At 48.0% G+C, this 20,310-nt stretch overlaps 1 protein-coding gene across 1 annotated transcript; it reads left to right on the plus strand.

The window, feature by feature from the left end:
* Nucleotides 1–11,138: 11,138 nt before the first annotated feature.
* On the plus strand, nucleotides 11,139–20,033 carry UTS2B (urotensin 2B). Its single transcript, XM_057384264.1, has 5 exons — nucleotides 11,139–11,339; nucleotides 13,525–13,626; nucleotides 16,509–16,546; nucleotides 17,686–17,779; nucleotides 19,442–20,033. Exons 1-5 carry the CDS (start codon nucleotides 11,216–11,218, stop codon nucleotides 19,465–19,467), a joined length of 384 nt encoding a protein of 127 aa, XP_057240247.1. The 5' UTR covers nucleotides 11,139–11,215; the 3' UTR covers nucleotides 19,468–20,033.
* Nucleotides 20,034–20,310: the final 277 nt, after the last annotated feature.

Genomic DNA, 20,310 nt, shown 5'->3' on the forward strand with positions numbered 1-20,310 from the left:
CACAGACATATGTTTTCGACTCTTGCTTGGCTAAATCATCTAATTCACACCTGCTGTTTTGTAAGAATTAAAATTTGAAAAAAAAATTTAAAAAAAAACAGTGGCAAGAGAAACAACTTTAAGGAATTTAGGAATTTGAGTTGCTTGCTTTTAGGCAGAAAGCGCTCTATTACTAGAGAGCAAATCTAAACTAACTCGATTATGACAGAGCTTCTACTGGTTTATATCACAAATCGCTGTCAGAAAGAAAAAAAGTATCTCATACAAAGGTTTCTAAACCCAAAGCAGCTCCAGGGCACATTTAATTGAGCTCAAAGGCACACGTGTGAGGCAGACACTGCTAACAGGGAAGCCGAGATCAGTCCGGCCCTACAGAAGGTGAATCCGTGCTCTGAGCACAGGCCAAGCCAGCAGGACCCCAGGAAGCGAGGGGAGAATGGGGGTCTGCGGGGCGGGAGCGGCTGCTTGGCGCTCCCAGGCTCAACGCAGGCCAGTCTTTATAAAAAACGGTACGCTTAAGTGTTCACAAATGGGGCCTCAACATCAGCAGTCCCCCTCAAATCGCCACATCTGTGGATATTCACAGTTCCGCTCCCATTTTTTCAACGCCCCGAGCGGTCGAACCGTAAGCGCGAGGGACAGACAGACATTTCTGCTCGTCCATCCCCCGCTGGGTGCCCCGGCTGCCCCCTGCCCCGCGGGAGCGCAGCCCCGGCCGGTGCCCCCAGCCCGGCTGCCCGGGCGCGGCGGGGGGAGCGCGGCGGAGGCGCCGGCGGCGGCCTCGGCCCCAGCGCAGACAAAGGGCTGCGCCCTCCCCCAGCGCCGCTCCTCGCCTTCTCCCGGGGAGAAGCGGCGCTGCCAGCCCGCCCCCCGCCGCTCGCCCGGGGAGGGGAACCGGGAACGGGGCCAGCAGGGCGGCCGCGGCTCTCTGTCCGGCAGCGGAGGCTCTCTGTCCGGCGGCCGCGGCTCTGTCCAGCGACCGTGGTTCTCTGTGCAGCCACCGCTGCCGGTTCCCCGCCGGCCTCCGCCTGCCGTCCCCTGCCGCCACCCGCACGGCCGCCGGACACCCGGCACCGGGACACCGCCAGCCCGGGAACCCCGGTGCCACTGCCCGAGCACGGAGCGCCCCGTCCCCTCCCCTCCCGCTGACCCGGCTCCAAGCCAGCGCCCCGAGCCGCCGCGGCGCCTGGAAACTGTAAAATAATAATGTTGTAAAAACCCACCCCAAACCAACAGCTTCTGCCCTGCATCGCTCCCATCTCCCCCACACCGCCCCGTCCCGTCCAGCGCCCCCTGCTCCCCGCGCCGGGCTGAGCCGCACCTTCCTTGACTCCGGGCAGCTTGGAGTGGTCGATGCCGATGCCGGCCATGGCCGGGCCCGCGCCCCGCTGAGGCGGCCCCGCTGAGGGCAGCGCGGCGGTGCCGCCCGCGCCCCGCACCACAAAGTTGGGAGCGGATGGAGCCGGCGCGGCCGGGCCGTACGGCGCGGGAGAGCGGACAGAAAGCGCCGGGCGGGGCGGAGCGGGGCCGCCTCGCCGCCCCTCGCCCCCCTTCCGGGGAGGCGGACGGGGGCGTCCCGGGCTGCTTCCCCCTCCCCTTCCCCGGCGGGGCTGGGGTAGCGCCTCAGCGGCACGGGCAGCCTCCGAGGGCGGTTGTGTATACGTTTGGGTGTTTGGAGTTTTTTTTTTTATTGTATTATTGTTTCGTGGGGTTTGTTGGCTGCTCTGAGGCGACGGCCGGAGATCCTCTCCTAGCGCCGAGGCGGCTGTCAGAGCTCTCGGGCAGCTCGGGTCACCCGGCGCTCTCCCGTGCTGGATCGGGCTGCCTGTGCCCCTTCATCCCCAAACCATGCCACCGCCGTGCTCGCACTGTCCCGCCGGCCCGGGAAAGGCACATCTGTCCCCGTGCACCCTCAGAGCCGCTGCCCGGCGCTGTCACGGCCGCCGCACCTTGTCCCTCAGGGCGGGGGCGGTGACTGTGCTGGGACGGGCAATTCTCGAGGAGGGCAGTGCAGGAGAGAGATCCCTGGTCACGGAGAGCAGCCAGAGGCCTTTGAACCCAGCAGTTCTCTGCCACACGCGGGTTAGAGCCAGCTCTCAGCGGAGACGGCAGCACTGCCCRCCTCGGTYTGCCGGCAGCACAGAAACAGCACGGGATAATGTCCCATGGGCAAAGGGGAGAAGATAAGAGGAAGAGGATTTGGGGTTTAGGGATGTCTGAGCTCCTCTGGGCCGTGCTCAGCACAACCGGTCGCTTATGTCAACTGTTATGTTTAATTATAAGTGCGTGTAGCTGAGGTCTATGCAAGAAGAAGGTGAAGTTATCATCGCCACATTCAAAATGAGTGGCCTCCAGCTTCTATTCCGTGGCTCTCGTGCCACTGGTGAGTAGGAAGATACAGAGGCGGAGCCCATTTCCTGCTCCTCCTCTGCAACAGGCTCTGGGAAGCTCTGTACCCTGGCTGACTGGGATGGGAGCTGGGAGGGAGACAGAGTAAGATGTCAGATGTAAAAAACGCCCATCAATTGTATTAAAAAGCAAAAACATTAAAGAAAATTACCACCCCCCTCCCCCCCCCCAAAAAAAAAATGTTTCCAGAGGGTTAGCCTTGTGCTACTCCAGAATTTTCAAGTTTTGTTTTCTGAAACTCGGGAATTATCTGTCCTTAACTGCATCCCTTTTGAATGATATTTCACCAACCCCAATGTGGGTATGCAGACTGTCTTTAATCTGACAACCTTTGCCTTCCCTTCAACTTCTCAGCCTTTTGCACAGAAAAAGTCACAGAATTGTGTGTGTTTGTGATCCCCTCACATGCACACATGCAGTACACCTCTCCTGAGTGCTGGCACACACAGAGCTGATGGGCCTGCTGCCTAGAGGGTGCACAGCTGAGCCCCACTCCACAGGTACTCCATATGATCACACAGATGGCGATTAGTCACGGGGTCTTGCCCCTCCAAGGGGCAGCTCGCACAGATTATCTCCTGTCACAGACCCAGCTCTGCCCAGCTCTTCCCTCTAATCCCTGCCATCCACACAAGCAGTACAACTGGACTTCTTGCAAATAATCCCCATGGTTTCAGCCAGCTCTAAGCGAATGAGGGGTCTAAAATCCATTTCTGGTTTCTCCTAAAGTAGAGTTTTTCTGAACTAGGTATATTCCTCTGAACATCCTTCATCTTTCACTAATGAAGCTTTTTTATTACTTGATAAGATTTGGTTTTGGGCAAAAGAAGATGCCAAGAAACCAGGACCATACAGGAGAAGTGGCACAGAATCTACTGATCTGACAGAGGTCACAGCTTCCCAAGCCCAGAGTATGGTTTTCTTCTGCTCTTCTCTCACCATAAAGTATTCAAGTCAGAGCAGCAGAAGCTGAAATCCTGAAGCACTCACATTTACACAGCAGCTTTAATTCAACAGAGCCACTTTACGACCCTACATTTATGAACAAAGCTTTAAAGCTTTCCTCCCAATGGTCGTGCACTTTGCTCCATGCACACAGCTCTTTGCTCTACTCTTCACTAATGAATTTGTATCATATTAAGTTGTCTGTCTAGGGCCAAAGCCAGCAACATAAATTAGTCATGAATCTGCACTGCATTCAAGAAATGCCATGTTGGGCTGATGTGACTTGGACTGCTGTTAAGAGTGCACTGTCTTCCCGGCTGTGTTTAACTTCACTAAAGCAAGATCTGGTACCCAGTGCTCAAAGTCACATCAGAGCAGTTGTCCTGATTTCAGGTTTCTAGTACACAAATTATGGGCTCCTCACAGTCCATACAGTCCCCCTGTAACTATATTTGTTTATATTGCAAGATCTGCTGGAACTCAGTGATAGCCAAGAGATGGTGAGCTCTGCTTGGACCTAAGGAAACTACAGGAACATAACATAAATGACATTTTGTTCTTGGTGTTGGAGATGAGGGGAGAGGTGTCAGAGCACAGAAAGGCTGGAGTAGGCTCTGGGGAAAGGTAACACAAGCAAAACCCTGTCAACACTGTCAAACTGTTCCCTAAGGCAGTGTATTACACACCAAAGGGTTTTGGTTTTTTTTTGTTTTTTTTTTTTGCCTTCTTGACTTCAGATTTCTTTCTCATCTTAGCTTGATTCTTTCAGAGATGTATTTCAGAGATGAAGTCTCTGAAACTGGAAGATGGTATGAGTCACTTGATTATAGAAGATCCAGAAATGACCACAGCAAGACTGAGGACGAGAAAAAATTAATCAGGAACCGCAGAATGAGTTACTGATGTAATGGTAGCACTGCAGCAGCATCACATCTGATGCTCCCCCCAAAACGGTTCCTCAGTGTGGTTGATCTCAAATCACCCTCCCAACTCTAACTTGTGTCTGAAGCTGCACCTTCTAGGAAAAAGGCGTGAAAGGTATTTGTTCTGAGAGGCTGACATCAACTTTTCCTGTGCAAATTGGGCAGCATCAAGTAGTACATGTTGCAGTGGGTAGGTGAAACCCAGTAAAGCTGAGAAGACTAACCACTTCCTTTTGATGAAGATAACCAGACAATGACACTTCAGTCTTTTATAAAAGGTACTTATTTTCACAGGATCTTTTGTCAGAAAAAAAAAAGTCCGTATCGTTTCTTGTGACAAAAGCAGAATTTGATTTGACTTTAACTCTTCTCTCACTGAGTAATTTCATTCAGAAGAGATTTTGCAGGATACTAGTCCAACCCCCTGCTCAAAGCATGGTTGGCTTCAAAATCTGACGGRGTTGCTCAGTGCCTTCCCYRGGTGAGTTTTGAAAATCTCYRAGGCTAAAKACCACACCACCTCCCATTGTGATTTTTCTCCTTGTATCTCTGTGCACTTCTCCTGGCTGCAGCTCTGGGTCCATGTCCTTGCACTGAACACCCAGTTTGGCTCTGTGCTTTCCAGCAGCTCCTCTCCATGGCAGGCCACGTATACCAGGCACATCTGTGAGGATTGTGCTCTGCCAGACAGCTGTGGGCAGGGCTCAGACACAGCACAGCAGCTGGACTGTGCCACTGCACATGTATTAAACACCAGGAGCTCCAGTACTGGCCGCTTTCCCTACCTGCATCCAGGCATTTGATCTGCCCCCAAACACTGCAGTAAACCCAGATTGTCACACTGGTGCACCACACAACACTCTCCCTAATTTTCAAAGCACTGAAAACACTCCTGAGGGGATACACAGAGGAGAAGCTGGGACTCTTAAAAACAGGGAAGAAAAAAAAAAAGCAATACAATCTGGACTGGCCCGCAGAAAAGCTACAGTGAGCTTTGATGGGCAGGAGCTGCCAGGCAGAGCACTGGGACTAGGAACTAGGATTGCTTTATGCTGCTAAACTCTTTCTCTAGGCAGGGAGAGACAGTTTTGTGCTTGCTTGTTAAATAAGCTGGGCACCTCTCCAAGTCTCCTGCTGTCATTTTAGGTCAACAGGATAACAACAACTGTGAAATAAATTAAGTCTCATCAAGATGTTCACTTTCGACAGAACAGTCTTTGTTAAAGTTTCCTTAATGACGGCAAAGCTCACTTCCAACTGATGAGGCTGCTGTCCGAATAGACACAGGGAATAATGATCCTACAGGCAGGAACTTGTGCATGCGTTAATGATCAGTGCAAAGGGATGGGGGAAATGGTTCTAGGTCTCTCATGCTATCAGGTGTTACACATGCCTGTGCCCAAACCCAGTGTGTCAGTGATGACTGATGCCAGGGAACCGACCTTCCTGGAGACACGGGCTCTTGRTTTTCTGTCYAAAGTCAAATTCCTGCATAAARCCCCTCACAGGACTCCATKCAATCTGCAGGAAGCTTAAAGGATRTRAGTGCATTGTTTACCYCTTGTAATAAATAAAAATCGGTTTGGGGTTCAAACAGGATCTACCCCCAGCCTAGGGCAGGGATGCTGTAGGGTTGCCCAACAAGGGAGGCAGGTGATGCAGTGATGCAGGGGAAAAAACAGGGGAAAAAAAACCAGCACTTCAGACATCAACATCCCTGCATTTCTAAGCAAAGACACTTCAAGAGAGGTTTGAAATCCTGTGCCAGAAGGGGTGGATGAGAGGAAGCAAACATTACAGCATTGGCAAGGAGAACCCAGAAGCAGGTGTGTAATTTCCGTAGGTAGCTGAATGGTGCCTGTGGGAATTCAGGCTCCCTGAAGAACAAGGAGAGCAGGAGCCTGCAAGGATTAAGGTATTATAAAGCTCACCAGGGGTAATGAATGGGGTGATTGCAAAGAACGAGCAAAGAGGAAACTTGACTTGTGCTTACATGTAACATGATGAGGAGGACTAGAAAAATCATGAGCCATGCCACAAAAGAACAAGGGGTTTTGCTGACTGTCAAACTGGGGAGCAAGCATGTGCCATCTGAAGTCATATATGCCTTCCAAAATGTCACTTAAACGAAAGTATTATTTAAAGTGTTACATAGTAGACGAGGGAAGAAGAAAGTAGCTAAATGTATCTTTCCTAATCTTATGTGAGAAGAACAGAAATTGCCAGAATAAGTTGCTTAGTGCTGCAGGGGGCTGCCTGCCAGCCCACACAACTGAGGCATAAGAATCCTAACAAATGTGGCAGCGAATGACAAAGCACCTTGCTCATTCTCAGATATTCACAGCTGCTACCACCTGGATGAAACCTCAACATATTGATGTTTTAAGAAGAAATTTGGTGGTGGGGGCTGAAGTCAGTGCAGCTCTTGCCTAGCAGTGACTTTGCTATATTCCACTCAAAAAAATTTCTAGGTCTACCTAAAAAAAATCACCCAATATGATTGCACCTCCCCCCCCCCCCCCCTTTTCTGGATTAAAAAATAATAATAAAAAAGAAAACTAAAAACAAACAAAAAATATCCTGTGTTATCACTTGTGCCAGGTTTGTTTCCAAAGCCACAGGGTCGTAAGGCATGGAACCTCCTACAACCACAGCTGGACCTGTCATTTCAAGTCATGATTTTGTATATGCAAGTCTACAGCATAAAGCACTGATGTTCACTCAATAAAACACCCTCTTGCACAAGCACAGGGTATCAGCAGCTCAGGGTGCAAATGAAAAACTAAACAAGAGGACAGGCTCTCCAAAAGGTGAGGTTTATGGTTTCACCAAAACACTACAGACCTGTGTATGCTCCAAGCCCTCCCTTGGGTGACTTATAGTGACAGTTTTCCAAGAAAATGGGCAACATCTCTCAATAAACTAAAACACCATATGGTTACTGAGCGCAGGGAGAGAAAGGGGAATGGCAGTGAAGGTTGGCACTGTTAGCAGATAAAGTTGACCTCCACTACCTTAAAAGTGGCCTGACCAGTATTTTTAGCAGGGAATTATCCAGCCTTGTCTTTATGGCTATGTTGCACAAAGTAATATATGCATCACCTACATTCATCATCCAGGATGAACTCTGGGCTTGCAGAAGGTAAATCAGAACAGAGAGGGATCGAGCTCAGGGTGAATCTGGTGCTATAACCAGGTCATTCCAGACCATGCCTCTTCAGGACACTGTCCTGGCATGGGGATCACATTAGTGCTACACAGGCACACCAATATTTACCCTTTAGGGCCATCACTGCAGAAGTCTTTGAGACCAGAAGGTCACGGCACATTTCAAAGCAGAAGAGGTTTCTATATTGCCTTCCTCTCCTCACCAGGAACCTCAGCCAAGTCACTCCAGCCAGCAGGGAGGCTGAGTCTGGAGGAGGTGCTTCAGCTGCACATTAAGAGGCTGAACTGAGAGCTGTACCACGACTGCCTCTGCTCCATTTTCTCCACAGGCTGCCTACTCCCACATTCAACACCTTTACATTCCTGATTTACCCTTTCAGTCCCCCACTCCAGGGTGACACTTTGGAGCTGGCTTGCTCTCTGAGAWGTTGAATGGTTTCCTGGCCAGCCCYGGAGYGGAAGTGAAAGCCAGGCAGGCATCCCAGCTTCACATCTTACCCTGCACAGCCTTAACCTCAAGGAGATGGTTATCTTTAGCATGATGCCCATCGGATGTGAGCTGGTTATGCTCACCTCTGTGTGACCCTTGGTTACCTTTGGTGAGGTGACAGCTGAGCTGCTCCACACACTGCCTTGGACCTTTCCCTCTCCTTTCTTTAAGCAAGGATACAGTTGAACCACAGCTTCTAATTCAGTATCAGGAACAGGACAAGCAACAGCTGAGCCCCAAAGACAAGCACATAGAAGGGGGAACAAATTGTGTGAGTCAGACTAAAAGCTTCATAAATATTGACTGGTTTTAACAGTCCCCTAAGGAACAGAAAATCTCATTTTATAACTACATCTCCCCATTATGCACTCCCTCCTCTCAGGAAGCTGCAAGGGGAGTTAGTCTCCTGGCTAATGAGCACAATATCTTAATTATTCTTTGCAGTCAAGTTGCTCTGTTTGGGACTTTGCACCACACATCAGCAGAATATCTGAGCACCTTCCAGTGGTGCTTTAAATAATCTGGAGTGGGCTTTGTTCTCTCAGGTTTGCCCCAGCATAGAAATGACTTGGCCCCACCTGAGGGTTCTCAGGACCATCAACACCCTCCAGGCACTGACATTTCTCACACTCAGAGCTGGTGCAGCTGGATTTGGTGGCACCTGATTTAGCCAAGTCTTCTCTGTTCCTGTCTTCTAATTGGGTTTGTTGACCCCTGAAAAATTCCAGTTTGGTTGTGTTGGGTTACCTGAGGCCTGCATAGCTTTTTGAAAAGAGAATCTTCTGCCTGAAGGGGCTTAGGCCAAGACCATGGGAGGTAGAGATGGAGCTCACATCTTCATGTCCTTGCTATCCTTGAACTCCAGACACAAGTGCTCAGTGGATGATTATCAATGACATTATCAGTTATCAGACATTATCAATGAGTGAAGTAACAAAAAGAATACAGAGACTATGATGTTTCCCTGTTGAGAATAAAATACATAAGAACAAAATAAAATGTAATGTTTTCAGCACCTGGATTAATGGGCTAAAAGCAAAGAAATTTTCCAGGTTGGAGTCTTAGAAAAGCCTGACAGTGCAAATCAACTATCTCCTAACTTCAAAAAATACAAAAATTCCATTAGTGAAATCTCTCCACCAACCTATTCCCTGAGACCATCCCCTCCTCACAGCATTGCCAATCATCTTCCTTTTCACATGTAAATATGGCATGGCAGCTCCCCACCTTCACCACAGCCACCACTTGAAAGGTCTGGCACACTCTATACATGAGTTATCTTGGGGGCTGAACAGTTGCAATGATCCAGAACTGAAGTTTCTCTGCAGTGTAAGAAGAAATCCAAATCCCAGGAATAACTCAACTTCCTGAAAGAGCCTGCCAATAGACCATGAGATCTTGCAGCCAAAGGTAGGGAAAAGCAGTCAGAGATCTGTGGATTTGGCATAAACTTAGATGAGATGGAGAAACCCACCTTCTGTATCCAGGCAAAGTGAATTTCACAGATCTCATGACAGACTGAGATTTACCCATTTAGCACTAAATTAAAATGGACCTGGCCTTTCCTTAAAGATATAGTTTTGAGCCAGAGCTCGAAACACTGGACTACTGTGCAAAGTGATGCTCATCAAGTTATGGCCTCATGGGGGCTGCTCACCTCTGACCAGTTTGAAACTGGTGCATTAGAGAGACAGAGGTGGCTGGAAAAGTTTTCTGGTAGAACATAGGTGTCCTTCAGTCCAAAAAGAGTTTTGTGAAGAAGGGAGCACTTCAGATGGCTGTTTCCTTGTTCACAAATCTGAGAGAAATGACAGGTTTGGTTAATTTATCTATATTACATCTCCAGGGAAAATTTTGGGATATTTTCTCAGTAGAGAAGTTTTCATTATTGGAAACATCACATTAATTTTTATAGGTGTGTCCTGAAAAAAAATCTGAGTTTCTCCCTCTCAATTGTTCTTAATAATATATTAAAAAATAAACTATTACAAGGGTTATTAAAAGGCTTATAATTCAATATCTGTCCAAGGCATAGCAAGTAGTAGGGAGAGCTGAGGACCAGAAGCCAAAAGCCCAAACATGGCAATGATCCTGTCTTTTAGCTGAGATGAAGTGCAGGTGCCATCAGATGAAGCTATCTTGGGTGATCTGGTGCCAAAAAAGCACACACAGTGAGTCACTAGGAGTGTACGTACAATTCAGAGCTTGCCCTGATCCTCTCCCCCRTCCCACCATGGGGGGAGTGAGCTGGCAACTCTCTGGTGCTTAGTTCCTGGCCGGGCTTAGACCACAAGTACARATGATTCAGTTCTGCAGGAAGAGGAGAAGTAAAGAACAAAGCCTAGCACTGTTACTGTGTACAATCTTTTTCTCGGTAAAGTTGTAGAAAAGTAGTAGCAGGTCCCCAATCAATAGTGATGGACAGACAACAAAAGGAAGTCAAACCAAGATGTAGTCATGGCCTGAGCAGATATGGAATATGTGCAGTGTGTCTCAGTACTTYGCTCTAAAATTATAAAACAAGACTGTGTAGCCAGAACCAGCATCTGACCTTCCACTTCTTTTTTTTTTCCCTCAAGAAAAAAACTGACGACTCTTGCCCATCCTTGACGTATTCCATATCTACTGCCAAATCTGCACTCCCCCACTCAGACATAATCCCAAAATAGGGTGTGATGCCTTTCCCGTTGACAAAGCCATAAGTCACAGTGAGCAAGACACACTCAACATTCTCCAATCAGTTAAAGGAAAAGAGCTCTCCCCCTCTATTTCCCACCACTTCAGCACTCATTATATCTCACATTAATTAATATAGGCACTAGGAAGTGAGATGATAAATTACAAAACCCCATTAACCTGATTCTGTCCGAACTGGTAAAATAAGGCAGCTTGTWCATTAGACAAATCTTCCTTGTTAATGTGGGAGTCCTCATGCCTGAACTCTGTTAAAGCAGCAGCCCTGAAAAAGTATTTTTAATGTATGTATGTATGGAATGTATACCAACGTGCGTGAATGGTGCACGCCTGTGGGAACATCAGATCTCATTAGATCAGTCTGATATGAGATATATTGAACAGGTTCCATCTGACATATGTTACTGGGTTGTTCTGTCCACTCCCAACGGAGTGAATCATATTGACAGGTTGAATTATATCTCAAGAGATATTTTTCTCCCCTCCTCCAAAGGCCATTTGCAATCACGGCACATCCACTGCCTCTTAAAAGTGAGCTCATCTGGCGCTGGTTGCATTGAAGTCCTCCACCGTGCCTGAAGGAAGGATGCTTTTGGGCACTGGGAACATGGAGAGGATGTGCTCTGCCCAGCTGTGTCTGGCAGTGCTGACCATCTTGACCATGACTCTGTGTGTCCCGTCCACGCATGGAGACCCTTTTTTACTCCAAGGTAAGCTGCAATACGGACTGCACAGCACAGGTAGGTGATTATCTTTTTGCTTTGCTGCTTGCCATGACCAATGCAATGCTCACTTCTCTGGGAATAAAACCAAAATGGACCTCAATCTGTACCAAGCAATTGGTTAACATCGGTGCTAGAAAGGGACTTGTTCATGATAAAGCTGTCCTGATCTGCAGCTGGCTGTTTGACACATTCTGCTAATCAGGGAAAATAACAGATCTGGTGAAATCTGGTAAGAGTAGCGCTTTCTCTCACATAAGAATTTTTTTTTTTTTTTACAAAAAAACCTATTAAAATATCAGAGAGGAGCAATTCCAGTATGTACCATATGAGATTTGACAGCTCATAAATGTCAGTAGTACGGTGATGCTGAACTTTTTTTTCTTCACAGAACTTCTTCTTATATGTACTTCTCCCATAATTTAATCTTAACTTGAATTTATACTTCAGGGAAATGTCACTCTTTAGTGCTCTTTCTTAAAGATACTTGGCAGTAGGGGAAAAAAAAAAAAGGAGCAGCTAAATATAGGCTTTAAAATAACATTGCTTTTCAAATTATTTTTCCTCTTATACCACCTATTTATTTTTGTAATTACAACCAAAACATTCCCCAGGCCACTCTATCTAAATCCTGCTTCAATTTAGCTTTTACTGGAGTGTTTATAGTGTTGTATTATTTTTCCCTGTAGCAAATCCCCCRAACAACTAAAAGTAGCTATTTTAAAATTATAACTGTCCTTCAGGCTTAGGAATGAGGTTTATGGCACTCTGTGCTAACTGCAGGTTGCTCTGCTCACTCCCCTGGGTTTATTTCCAGAGATCACAATCGGGACCAGCGGCTTCAGCCGCAGCGTGAGGCAGGGCTGAGTCTGGCCAAATACTTGGAGCATCCCTTTGGCCAGCATCCCTMAGCTTCTGCAGATTTATGTGACGTTTGTTAATGGAGCTGATTCCCACAAACTCTTGAGCATCCTTCAGGCTCGTCTGGTACGCTGTTTTGTTTCATGTGTATCAGGAATAATTGTGTTCATCCCCTCAGAGCTCTGTAGGGCTGACAACTGTGTGAGACTGCACTGAGCAGAAGTCCTAAAGTTCCTGGAAGAAGAGAAAATAAGCCTTTCTGTATAATTTCTGTAAAAAAATCTTTGTATTTTCCATGGGATTCTGTAGGCACCTTCTAGGGCTTTGTGGGGTGTGGGTGTGGGGTGGGGCTGTTCAGACCTAAGATCTTTTTGAATGGTCACTCTCCCTATAAAGTCTGGCTCCTGTTCTGTCATTCTCAAAATTCAGTGCAACATTCTAATTTCAGATTATTCCAGAAATCTGTTGAGCAGAGCTGGGAGGGTCTCAGAGCCTTCAGGGCACTGATTAGTCCCATCCCCTGTGTCTGTTGGTTTCTGCTGAACCCTTGACCTTCACAACCAYTCATTTGAGGGCATAGCCACAACCACTAAAGTAAAACCACTGAGAAAGTGCCCTAAAGGGGCCTCTTAGAGAGATCTAAATTACTTTAGGACAGCAGTTCAGAGAGATTTTTCTAGGACAAATTCTTCTTGGCCTTGCTGTAAGTTCTTCCACACTCAAGCTCTGTTCAGGAAGGATCCTTCAGTACCATTGTTAATGGGACAGAGCAGCCCCAAGGCTGAGTGAGCACAGGAATGGGCTGTGGGGCTGCAGGGCTTTTCAGCTGTGCTACCCATGAGGAGGGAATTCCCACCTCTGTCAGCCCTGGGAAGGTGCATGGAGAGAGAGGGGAGCACCTGCAGCATTGAAAAGGGAGGATGCCATGAGTTCCTGTCTGGTTTTGCAGAAGCACCCACTCCCCTCGCCTTGTGAGAGCTCGGGACTGTGTAAATCACGGTGATGKCTCCAGCTCTCTGCAGCCACTCGTGCTGATGAGGCTGCAGTGGAACTGGCCAGCAGCCCGGGGCTGGCAGGGACAGCTCCCCATCCCACACCCTTCACTGTGCAGCCCTCACTGCCTGGACATTTGATTCTGTGCTCACACACCTTCCCTTTCCACCGAGCTCCTGCCACCCTGATGAGCGCTCACAGGAGACATTTTCCTTCCACTTCTTAGGCTTCTTAATTTGATTAAGAGATTAAGTGCACCAATTGATTAATTGATTCTTAATTTGATGAGCTTGAGAAAGATGTGTTTTATGTGCTGCAGAGAACCGAGTGCTTCCAGAGAGAGAAGACACAAATCACCAGGACACATTGCTGACTCTGCTTCTTAATAAGAAATACGCATGGCGGAGGCCAGAAAATATCGGTAAGTGGAGGGGAGGGGAGACTCTGCTTCTCGAATCTGTGTGTGCATGAATGCAAGGAACCTGCTACTCAGGTTCCTCAGAAATACCRACTGCTCAGAAAGTGGAAGCAGCACTCTGTATGGTGCCTGCATGTGATTAATGCCAGGTGCTCTCCATCACGGGGCTCCTGGACCTGCTTTTGCAATGCAAAGTAAAGCTGCCAAAAAAACAGTACCCTAGATCCTTAGACACCCAGCATTTTGCTGGGGACATGTGTGTGTATCTAAGTAAAAACAAGAAATATTTCTGCTCAGTCCCTGTGCCCTGACTATCCCTGAGATGTTTTGTGCAATGCCCAGGGCGTGGATCAGCTTTGGGAATCAGCTCTCCACTCACACCCCAGACAGCCTTGTGTGCTTTTGAGAGACAGCTCAGTGTCTTTGAGACRTGCTGGAACCAGCAGCATTTCGTGAGCATTTGGGGCAGGGGGATTGCCCTGAGATTTTCTAGAGAACACGTGGGTGAGATCCCTCGGTGCAGTTTGGGATCAGGGCAGTGGCAGCTCCTGCCTGGACCTAAGCCCTGCTGCTGCTGGGGGAGTTTGAGACAATGAATGGGCTTTTCCCACACAGACACCAAAGACAKGCCAGGGGGAGGCTCTTCCTGTCCAAATTTAACAGCCACCCCCATGTGGCTGCACTCAGACCTGCTGGGGAGAAACTTGGGCTTTYCCTGACATGAGGCACCAAATGGATTACAGAGGTCAGCTATTCCCACGGCCACTGCAGCCAGGGGAGGSTTTGGGCTGGATGTGGTGGGCTCGGAGCAGGAAACTGCCCTTCCCTGTGAAAACATCTGAGAATGGGGCCCAGCAAAAATGTTGTTATGAAAATCCATTTATCAAACTCACTCAGTGCTCTTCCCTGGACCCTTGTTAAGGCAGCAAGGCAGTGGTTAAACAAGCCTGGGACAAATAAATAAACATAAATAAATCAAGCCCTTATACTAACAAAGGCATTCTTCTTGCAAAGGGGATGCATTCAAGAAATAACATTTTTATGATAGGTTTATGGATTATTGCACTTATTACTCCTAGAGGAAAGGCTGCATTTTATGCCAGACAATTGAATATAATGAATCTCTGAGCAGAGCACAGACAGAGGATTTACAGCAGGCAGTTTCTCAAGGCTTCATCCATAAATTAACTTCCTTCTCCCTGTCTGAGATAATCTGTTCCAAATTTCAACCACTGTTCATTTTCTATTCAGASCAGTCATTGGCCAAACTTACAGTCTGCAAAAAGTCGAGCCAAAACAGGCACTTGAAACTCCGAAAGGGGTRAAAATGTGTATAATAATAATAATTTTTCTTAAGTCACATTTTTGACTTACAGATATGTCAGGGTCTGTCTGTCTCTACCTTATGGGTGTGTAAAGATGTACTTTGGAGGAATCTGCCTGAGGTCATTGTTGATAGTACCAGGAGCAGAGCCCACTCCTGCTGACCCCATCCCCACCTCCATCCCATCTCTCAAACCAAATTCTGATGTAATAGATTTGCTTAGGAACTGCTGCTTTTACTGTTGGTGAATGTCAGAAAATACTCAGCATTTTTCAACAGAATTGTTTCTTGAGGAAGCCAAGAGGACAGTCAGCTCTTTCTTGGCACCCTCCTGCTTAATTTCAAACATTAAAAAAAAAAAATAAAAAGCCCAAGTCTGGCAATGTGTCCGTGTGCTGAAGTCTTATCTGAAATCTGAAATCAAGGGGAATTATGCCTTAAATCCCCCTGATGATCCAGATGYCTGCTGCCACGTTAAGAACACAGAAAAGAGGCAGCTCCAGGGCTGTTTTCTGGCTTGCTTGTGGGGCCTTGCAAAACATTCTTTAGCTCTTTCCTGGCTCTTCTGCTTATTTTAGTGCATTTTTTTCCCAAACTAACACTTAAAACCAGTGGATCACTTTGCACTCCCCACCCAGAACTATTGTAGACAGTCACTCAGCTTTGACTGAGCTCATCTGTCTTTTTAAAAAATTAATTGGTTTTGACACCAGTTTGAGTCTGGAATAAGGTACCTCAGTCCTCACGAGCAGTGACACTGAAATTCCCCACCCCTGCAGCTTTCCCTATTGCCAATCCAGCCCTTCTCAGTTCTGCTGGAGGTTTTAGACCCTGTTCCTAGGCACCTAACTCTGCCCTCCTCCTTCATGGGATATCTCAGGGCAGTTCATTCATCCACCTGCATCATTTTTTTGACAGTAGTACAGAACTGATTAGCCTTAAAATCTCTGAGTCTGATCTGTGGGGCTGGGCCCAGGTCCTCATGCTCCCCKAACATTTAGAAGTGTGGACTCCATGCACTTCCTGCTATGTGACTTTTCCCATTGCTCCACTCTGCCAGCCTGGATCTTAGCTGACTTAAAAATCAGTAAGTTACGATAGGCTAAATTTGTGTCTTCTGACTTCTGCCTGCATGGGTAATGTGAGGATAAACAAGTCCAAAAGGGAGCAATGGGATTTCATGGAAAAGCCAGTGACAGAAAAGGCAKCATTAGAGATTTGCAGTTAGCAGGATAAAAACCAAAAAGCAGCGAAGACTTTTACCCAAATTGGTATCACACAGTAAGTGACCTCATTGGGCCATTTCCCCTATGGCCTGGTGAGCAGTAAAGAAGCTTCCCTCATAATGGAGAATTAGGAKAAGATCCCATAGGATTCTGCAAAGAAAACCTGTTTTTCTGTCTGTTTGTCCTGTCATTCATTTGAAGATCACTAATAGGAGTTAAAGGATAACTAGGTTCTTTGCTTGTCACCCCCAAGAGAGGGCAAATGAGGAAAGCTCACCTAATTTTAGCTCCAGGAAATAATGCAGGTACTGATGTTGCTCTCTCCCCTCTTGCAGACTGGGAGCTGGCAAAGAAATTTGAAGAGCTTGAAGAGGTGAGAGGAGCAAATGCACAGAACAYAGATGCATGCACTTGCATGAGTAGTTAAACAATTGTGTAAGCTGTCTTTATGCTCCATCCTTCCCCCTTTGCATCCTGCCACCCTTAACCCTGCTGCTGTGATGTGAGCATGAATMGAGAAAAGAGCAAAGCAGAACCTGGGCTACACAGCTGCACAAGCTGGAAAAGGTAAAAAAAAAAAAAAAGGAGAACAGGTTAAAAAAAGGAGAACAGGGCTGTAACTGGCACAGGAAAAGCTGAGCAGCTCCTGCCTCTGTCACCGGTGAAAGGCCAGGGATGGCCAAGCCAAGAGAGARTTAAGCACCAAAGGGAATCTCCATAGGAGAAGAAGGAATGGGAAGAGGAGGTCATGCTGCCTTCCCTGGCATTGTATGAGCTGGCTGCATTAGAAATGGGTTGAAGGTGGAGGGAAAGCCACTGCCCACCTAAAACAGAATCTTTTCTGGACTCTTTACTAGTAAGAGCAGCCCTACTCAAGGTCAGAGCTCTGCTGGGCTATCAGAGCACAAACATACAGAGTGTCCCCATCCTACAGCCACTGCCCAGGAGCAGGGAAAGGTCTGCAGCATGGTTCCCACTGTGYCCCAAACACCATGTGCAGAGGAAATGCTTTTTCCCTTTCTCAGGCCAGGTCCAGCTGCTCCAGCAGTTTGCATGGATGCTGGATTCCTGCTGGGTTCCACATTATAACCAAGGGAAGGTAGCAAGAACTGTGAGGGAAAGGGAGGAAGGACGACCCAGGGCAGTGATTGCTCTCTGCTGCAGTGTCTGGATGCCTGGACACCTCCTGTCCAGCACAGTTTTGACTCTTAGTGTGCAATATCCTTCTGCACTGCCTCCTCTCCACAGGGACTTACACTCTGTGGTGCAGAGAAGCAATAGAGAGTGYCTACACCACTGCCACCAGACCAGCAGTGTAATGAAGGAGGGCAAGAGAAGGTGTGAGCACTCCAAAGGCAGATTTTTGGAATGGTCCTGCTCCAGTGAAGACCCTCTCCAGCCCAGTGATGCTGTCAGCCAATCTAATGTAGCTCCTTTGCCCTGCACTGCCAGCACTCTATTGAACCCCTCACACAGGGGCCTTTGTTTACTGCTGTGTTTCTGTTTAAACAGCTGGAGAAGTTGAAGGATCAGCTCTCGACTGAGGACGGGTCAGAGGTGGCCTATGCCTTGGAAAGTCTCTCAGCATCCCAGCCCAAAAAACGCGGTAGGTTCTGGATTTGGGCCTTGCAGCCATCCTGTCCACTCTCATTTCCAGGGCTTGCTCTGTGTAACAAAGACAGTCACAGTAAACTTGCCCCAAATATGCTGAAAAACAGCTGGTTGGCAGCTTTTCAAGCAGCCCTGGCTCTCTCTGATGGCTGGCTGAGAAGAATTGTGTGCCCAACCCTGTCTGCTGTGGGGGCAGATACACCAGGGCTGCACACCCAGGACCCCATGGAGGCAGGCAGTGTCACACCCTGCTTTTCACAGAGGAAATGTGGGGTTGTGTGAGCCAAAAGTGCCTGCCCTGGAGTGGGGCAGCTCTGCATGATGTCCCCAAAGTGCACCCCTCACTTTGGCCTCAAAGCAATGCTGGAGGCAGAATGAGGCRTGTGCACTGCAGGCATTCCCCTCYGCCAAGGTCAGGGCCTCCCCACCGAGAAAAAAGGAGCACTTGTCTGCTGCTGAAAAACAGCTAAAAAKGATGTGGAAATCAACCAAGAATGCAGGGAACTAAGATCTGGTATGTCCCGCAGTTGGTGTCCAGGCTTTGCCCAGTCTGTATCCAGTGGCTCAGGAGCACATTGCACCCCTGCTCCTGTGAAGCTGCCCCTGACAAGCACATGGACAATGCTGCTCACSATGGCTTTCAGTGGATTCCTCCACAAAGCAGTAGCAGCTGTGAACCAGAAGCCACTGATGACAGATCTGGCCTAAAAACAAAAGAGGCTCTGCCCCTAGCCCACATGCTCTGTGCACGTGGAAGCTGACAAGTGCCAGACAGCCAAGAGAAAATCCCTTTGTGCAAGGCTTGCTTCAGTGCCGAGGTGATCCTTAGGCAATGTGCAATTTATAAGCACCCCTGGAGGCTGTCATTAATTTGGCTAATGTAATTCATGCCCCCACCAGCCTGGAAGGTTTAATACAGATCAAACTACTTCCCTTTGCCAGGTTTAAATCAGACTCTGACAGAAATGAAAGCAGGGAATCTTTGTCTTCATCTAAAGTCCTTCCAGYCTGGGAGGAGCTCATGTCTCAGCATGAGCACTGCTGATTCAGTAGAAGTTTTCCTCCAAGATTCAGCTTTCAAAACCAGGCAGAAATCTCCTCTAATACCTGATAATAGGAGACCCACATGGGATTCATGCTGGGTTTTTCCAGCTACTTTTCCCAACACCAAAATATACATCCTTCTCTAATTCWGTCTTCCTAGAAGATCCCACAGAGATCAGTGTTGTTTGGAGGATGGTTGGTARCAGAGTGGTAGTGACTGGGTTTTAAAAAAAAAACAACCAGATCTAATCTCCCGAAGTCAGCACCCTGCTCCTCCAGTCAGCCACACACCTCTGAAGCAGCAAAACTGCTGATCAATAGACAGGAAAGAAAAAGATGGTTCCTKAAGTTGCTCAAGTACAGCAAAAAGAACCCTTTTAAATCCATCAACATGAAGATAACTTTTAAACACCACATTTACACTATGAGCAGCTAAAAGAAACACCTTCTAAAGGTGCTATATGATGTTAAAGCTGGTTGTTGGGATGTGCCCTCAAAGCTGGCTTCATGCCCCAACTCGCTCAAGACTTTGGTCTTTTGAAACCTTCTCCAGAGTGGAAAACTGGAAAAAGCCCCTTCTATGCTAACATCTTYCTTTTGTACCCCTTCACAGCTTGCTTTTGGAAATACTGCATCTGAAGKCTTGTCAGGACAGGAGGATGAGGATGAGTCCTTCCCCACCCTGCCTTGCTGGGTATCACCATGTCAAGAGTTTGTTCTGTTCTCTCATCGTGCTGCTCATTTGGATGCCATCCTCCACGACTGCACCACAGCCAGGTGTGACAGGGACTGTGACAGGAGCTGGCAGCTCACTGCCACTCTCTGCTGCTCCTTCCTTCCAGGTCTAACCCACCACCATCTTCTACTCAGAAGACGCTTCCCAAATTTCTGTGCTGTCCTGTGTGTGCCCTTCAGGCTGCTGCCACTGCCCACTCTCCCCTTCTCACCAGGTCCCCTGAGGCCCCAAACTCTGACTCAGCTTCCCTGGGCTTGGGGCTCTGCCCACACGTGCAGATGCTGCTCTCGGTGGTGTCTGGGTTTCCTGTCACCTCCTGAGCAGGGCTGTGCTGCCCTGGTGGCTGCAGTTGGGACAGGAAGGCAGGCTGGGGGTGATGTGAAGGGCTCAGGGCTGCTGCCACAGCTTGCTGTGCACAGGGGAAGGCAGGCAGAGAGCTCTGGATCCTTGGGGTATCATTCCAATAAAGATTTTCTGTTGCACAGAAGCAMGTGTTGTTTGCTTTCTCAGCCGCTGCAGGGACCCAACGTGCAGCACATTTTCCTTGATGTCGGCTCTTGTTACTTTAACGGTTCATGTGGAGTTCACAGTGGGAAAAAGGCTCCCATTAAACACCTTGAGTTTAATGTGCCTGAGAAACAGACCCTTGCTTTTGGCCAGATCAGRAAGGAGAGCTGGGGCTTTTTCATTTCTTTTTCATACTGTCCTCACAGGACTGGACCAGACTCACTGGTTTCTACCCACTC

The sequence above is a fragment of the Malurus melanocephalus genome, unplaced genomic scaffold, assembly GCF_030028575.1.
Source record: "Malurus melanocephalus ecotype Western Australia unplaced genomic scaffold, MMel_1.1 scaffold_694, whole genome shotgun sequence".
Taxonomy (NCBI): Eukaryota; Metazoa; Chordata; class Aves; order Passeriformes; family Maluridae; genus Malurus; species Malurus melanocephalus.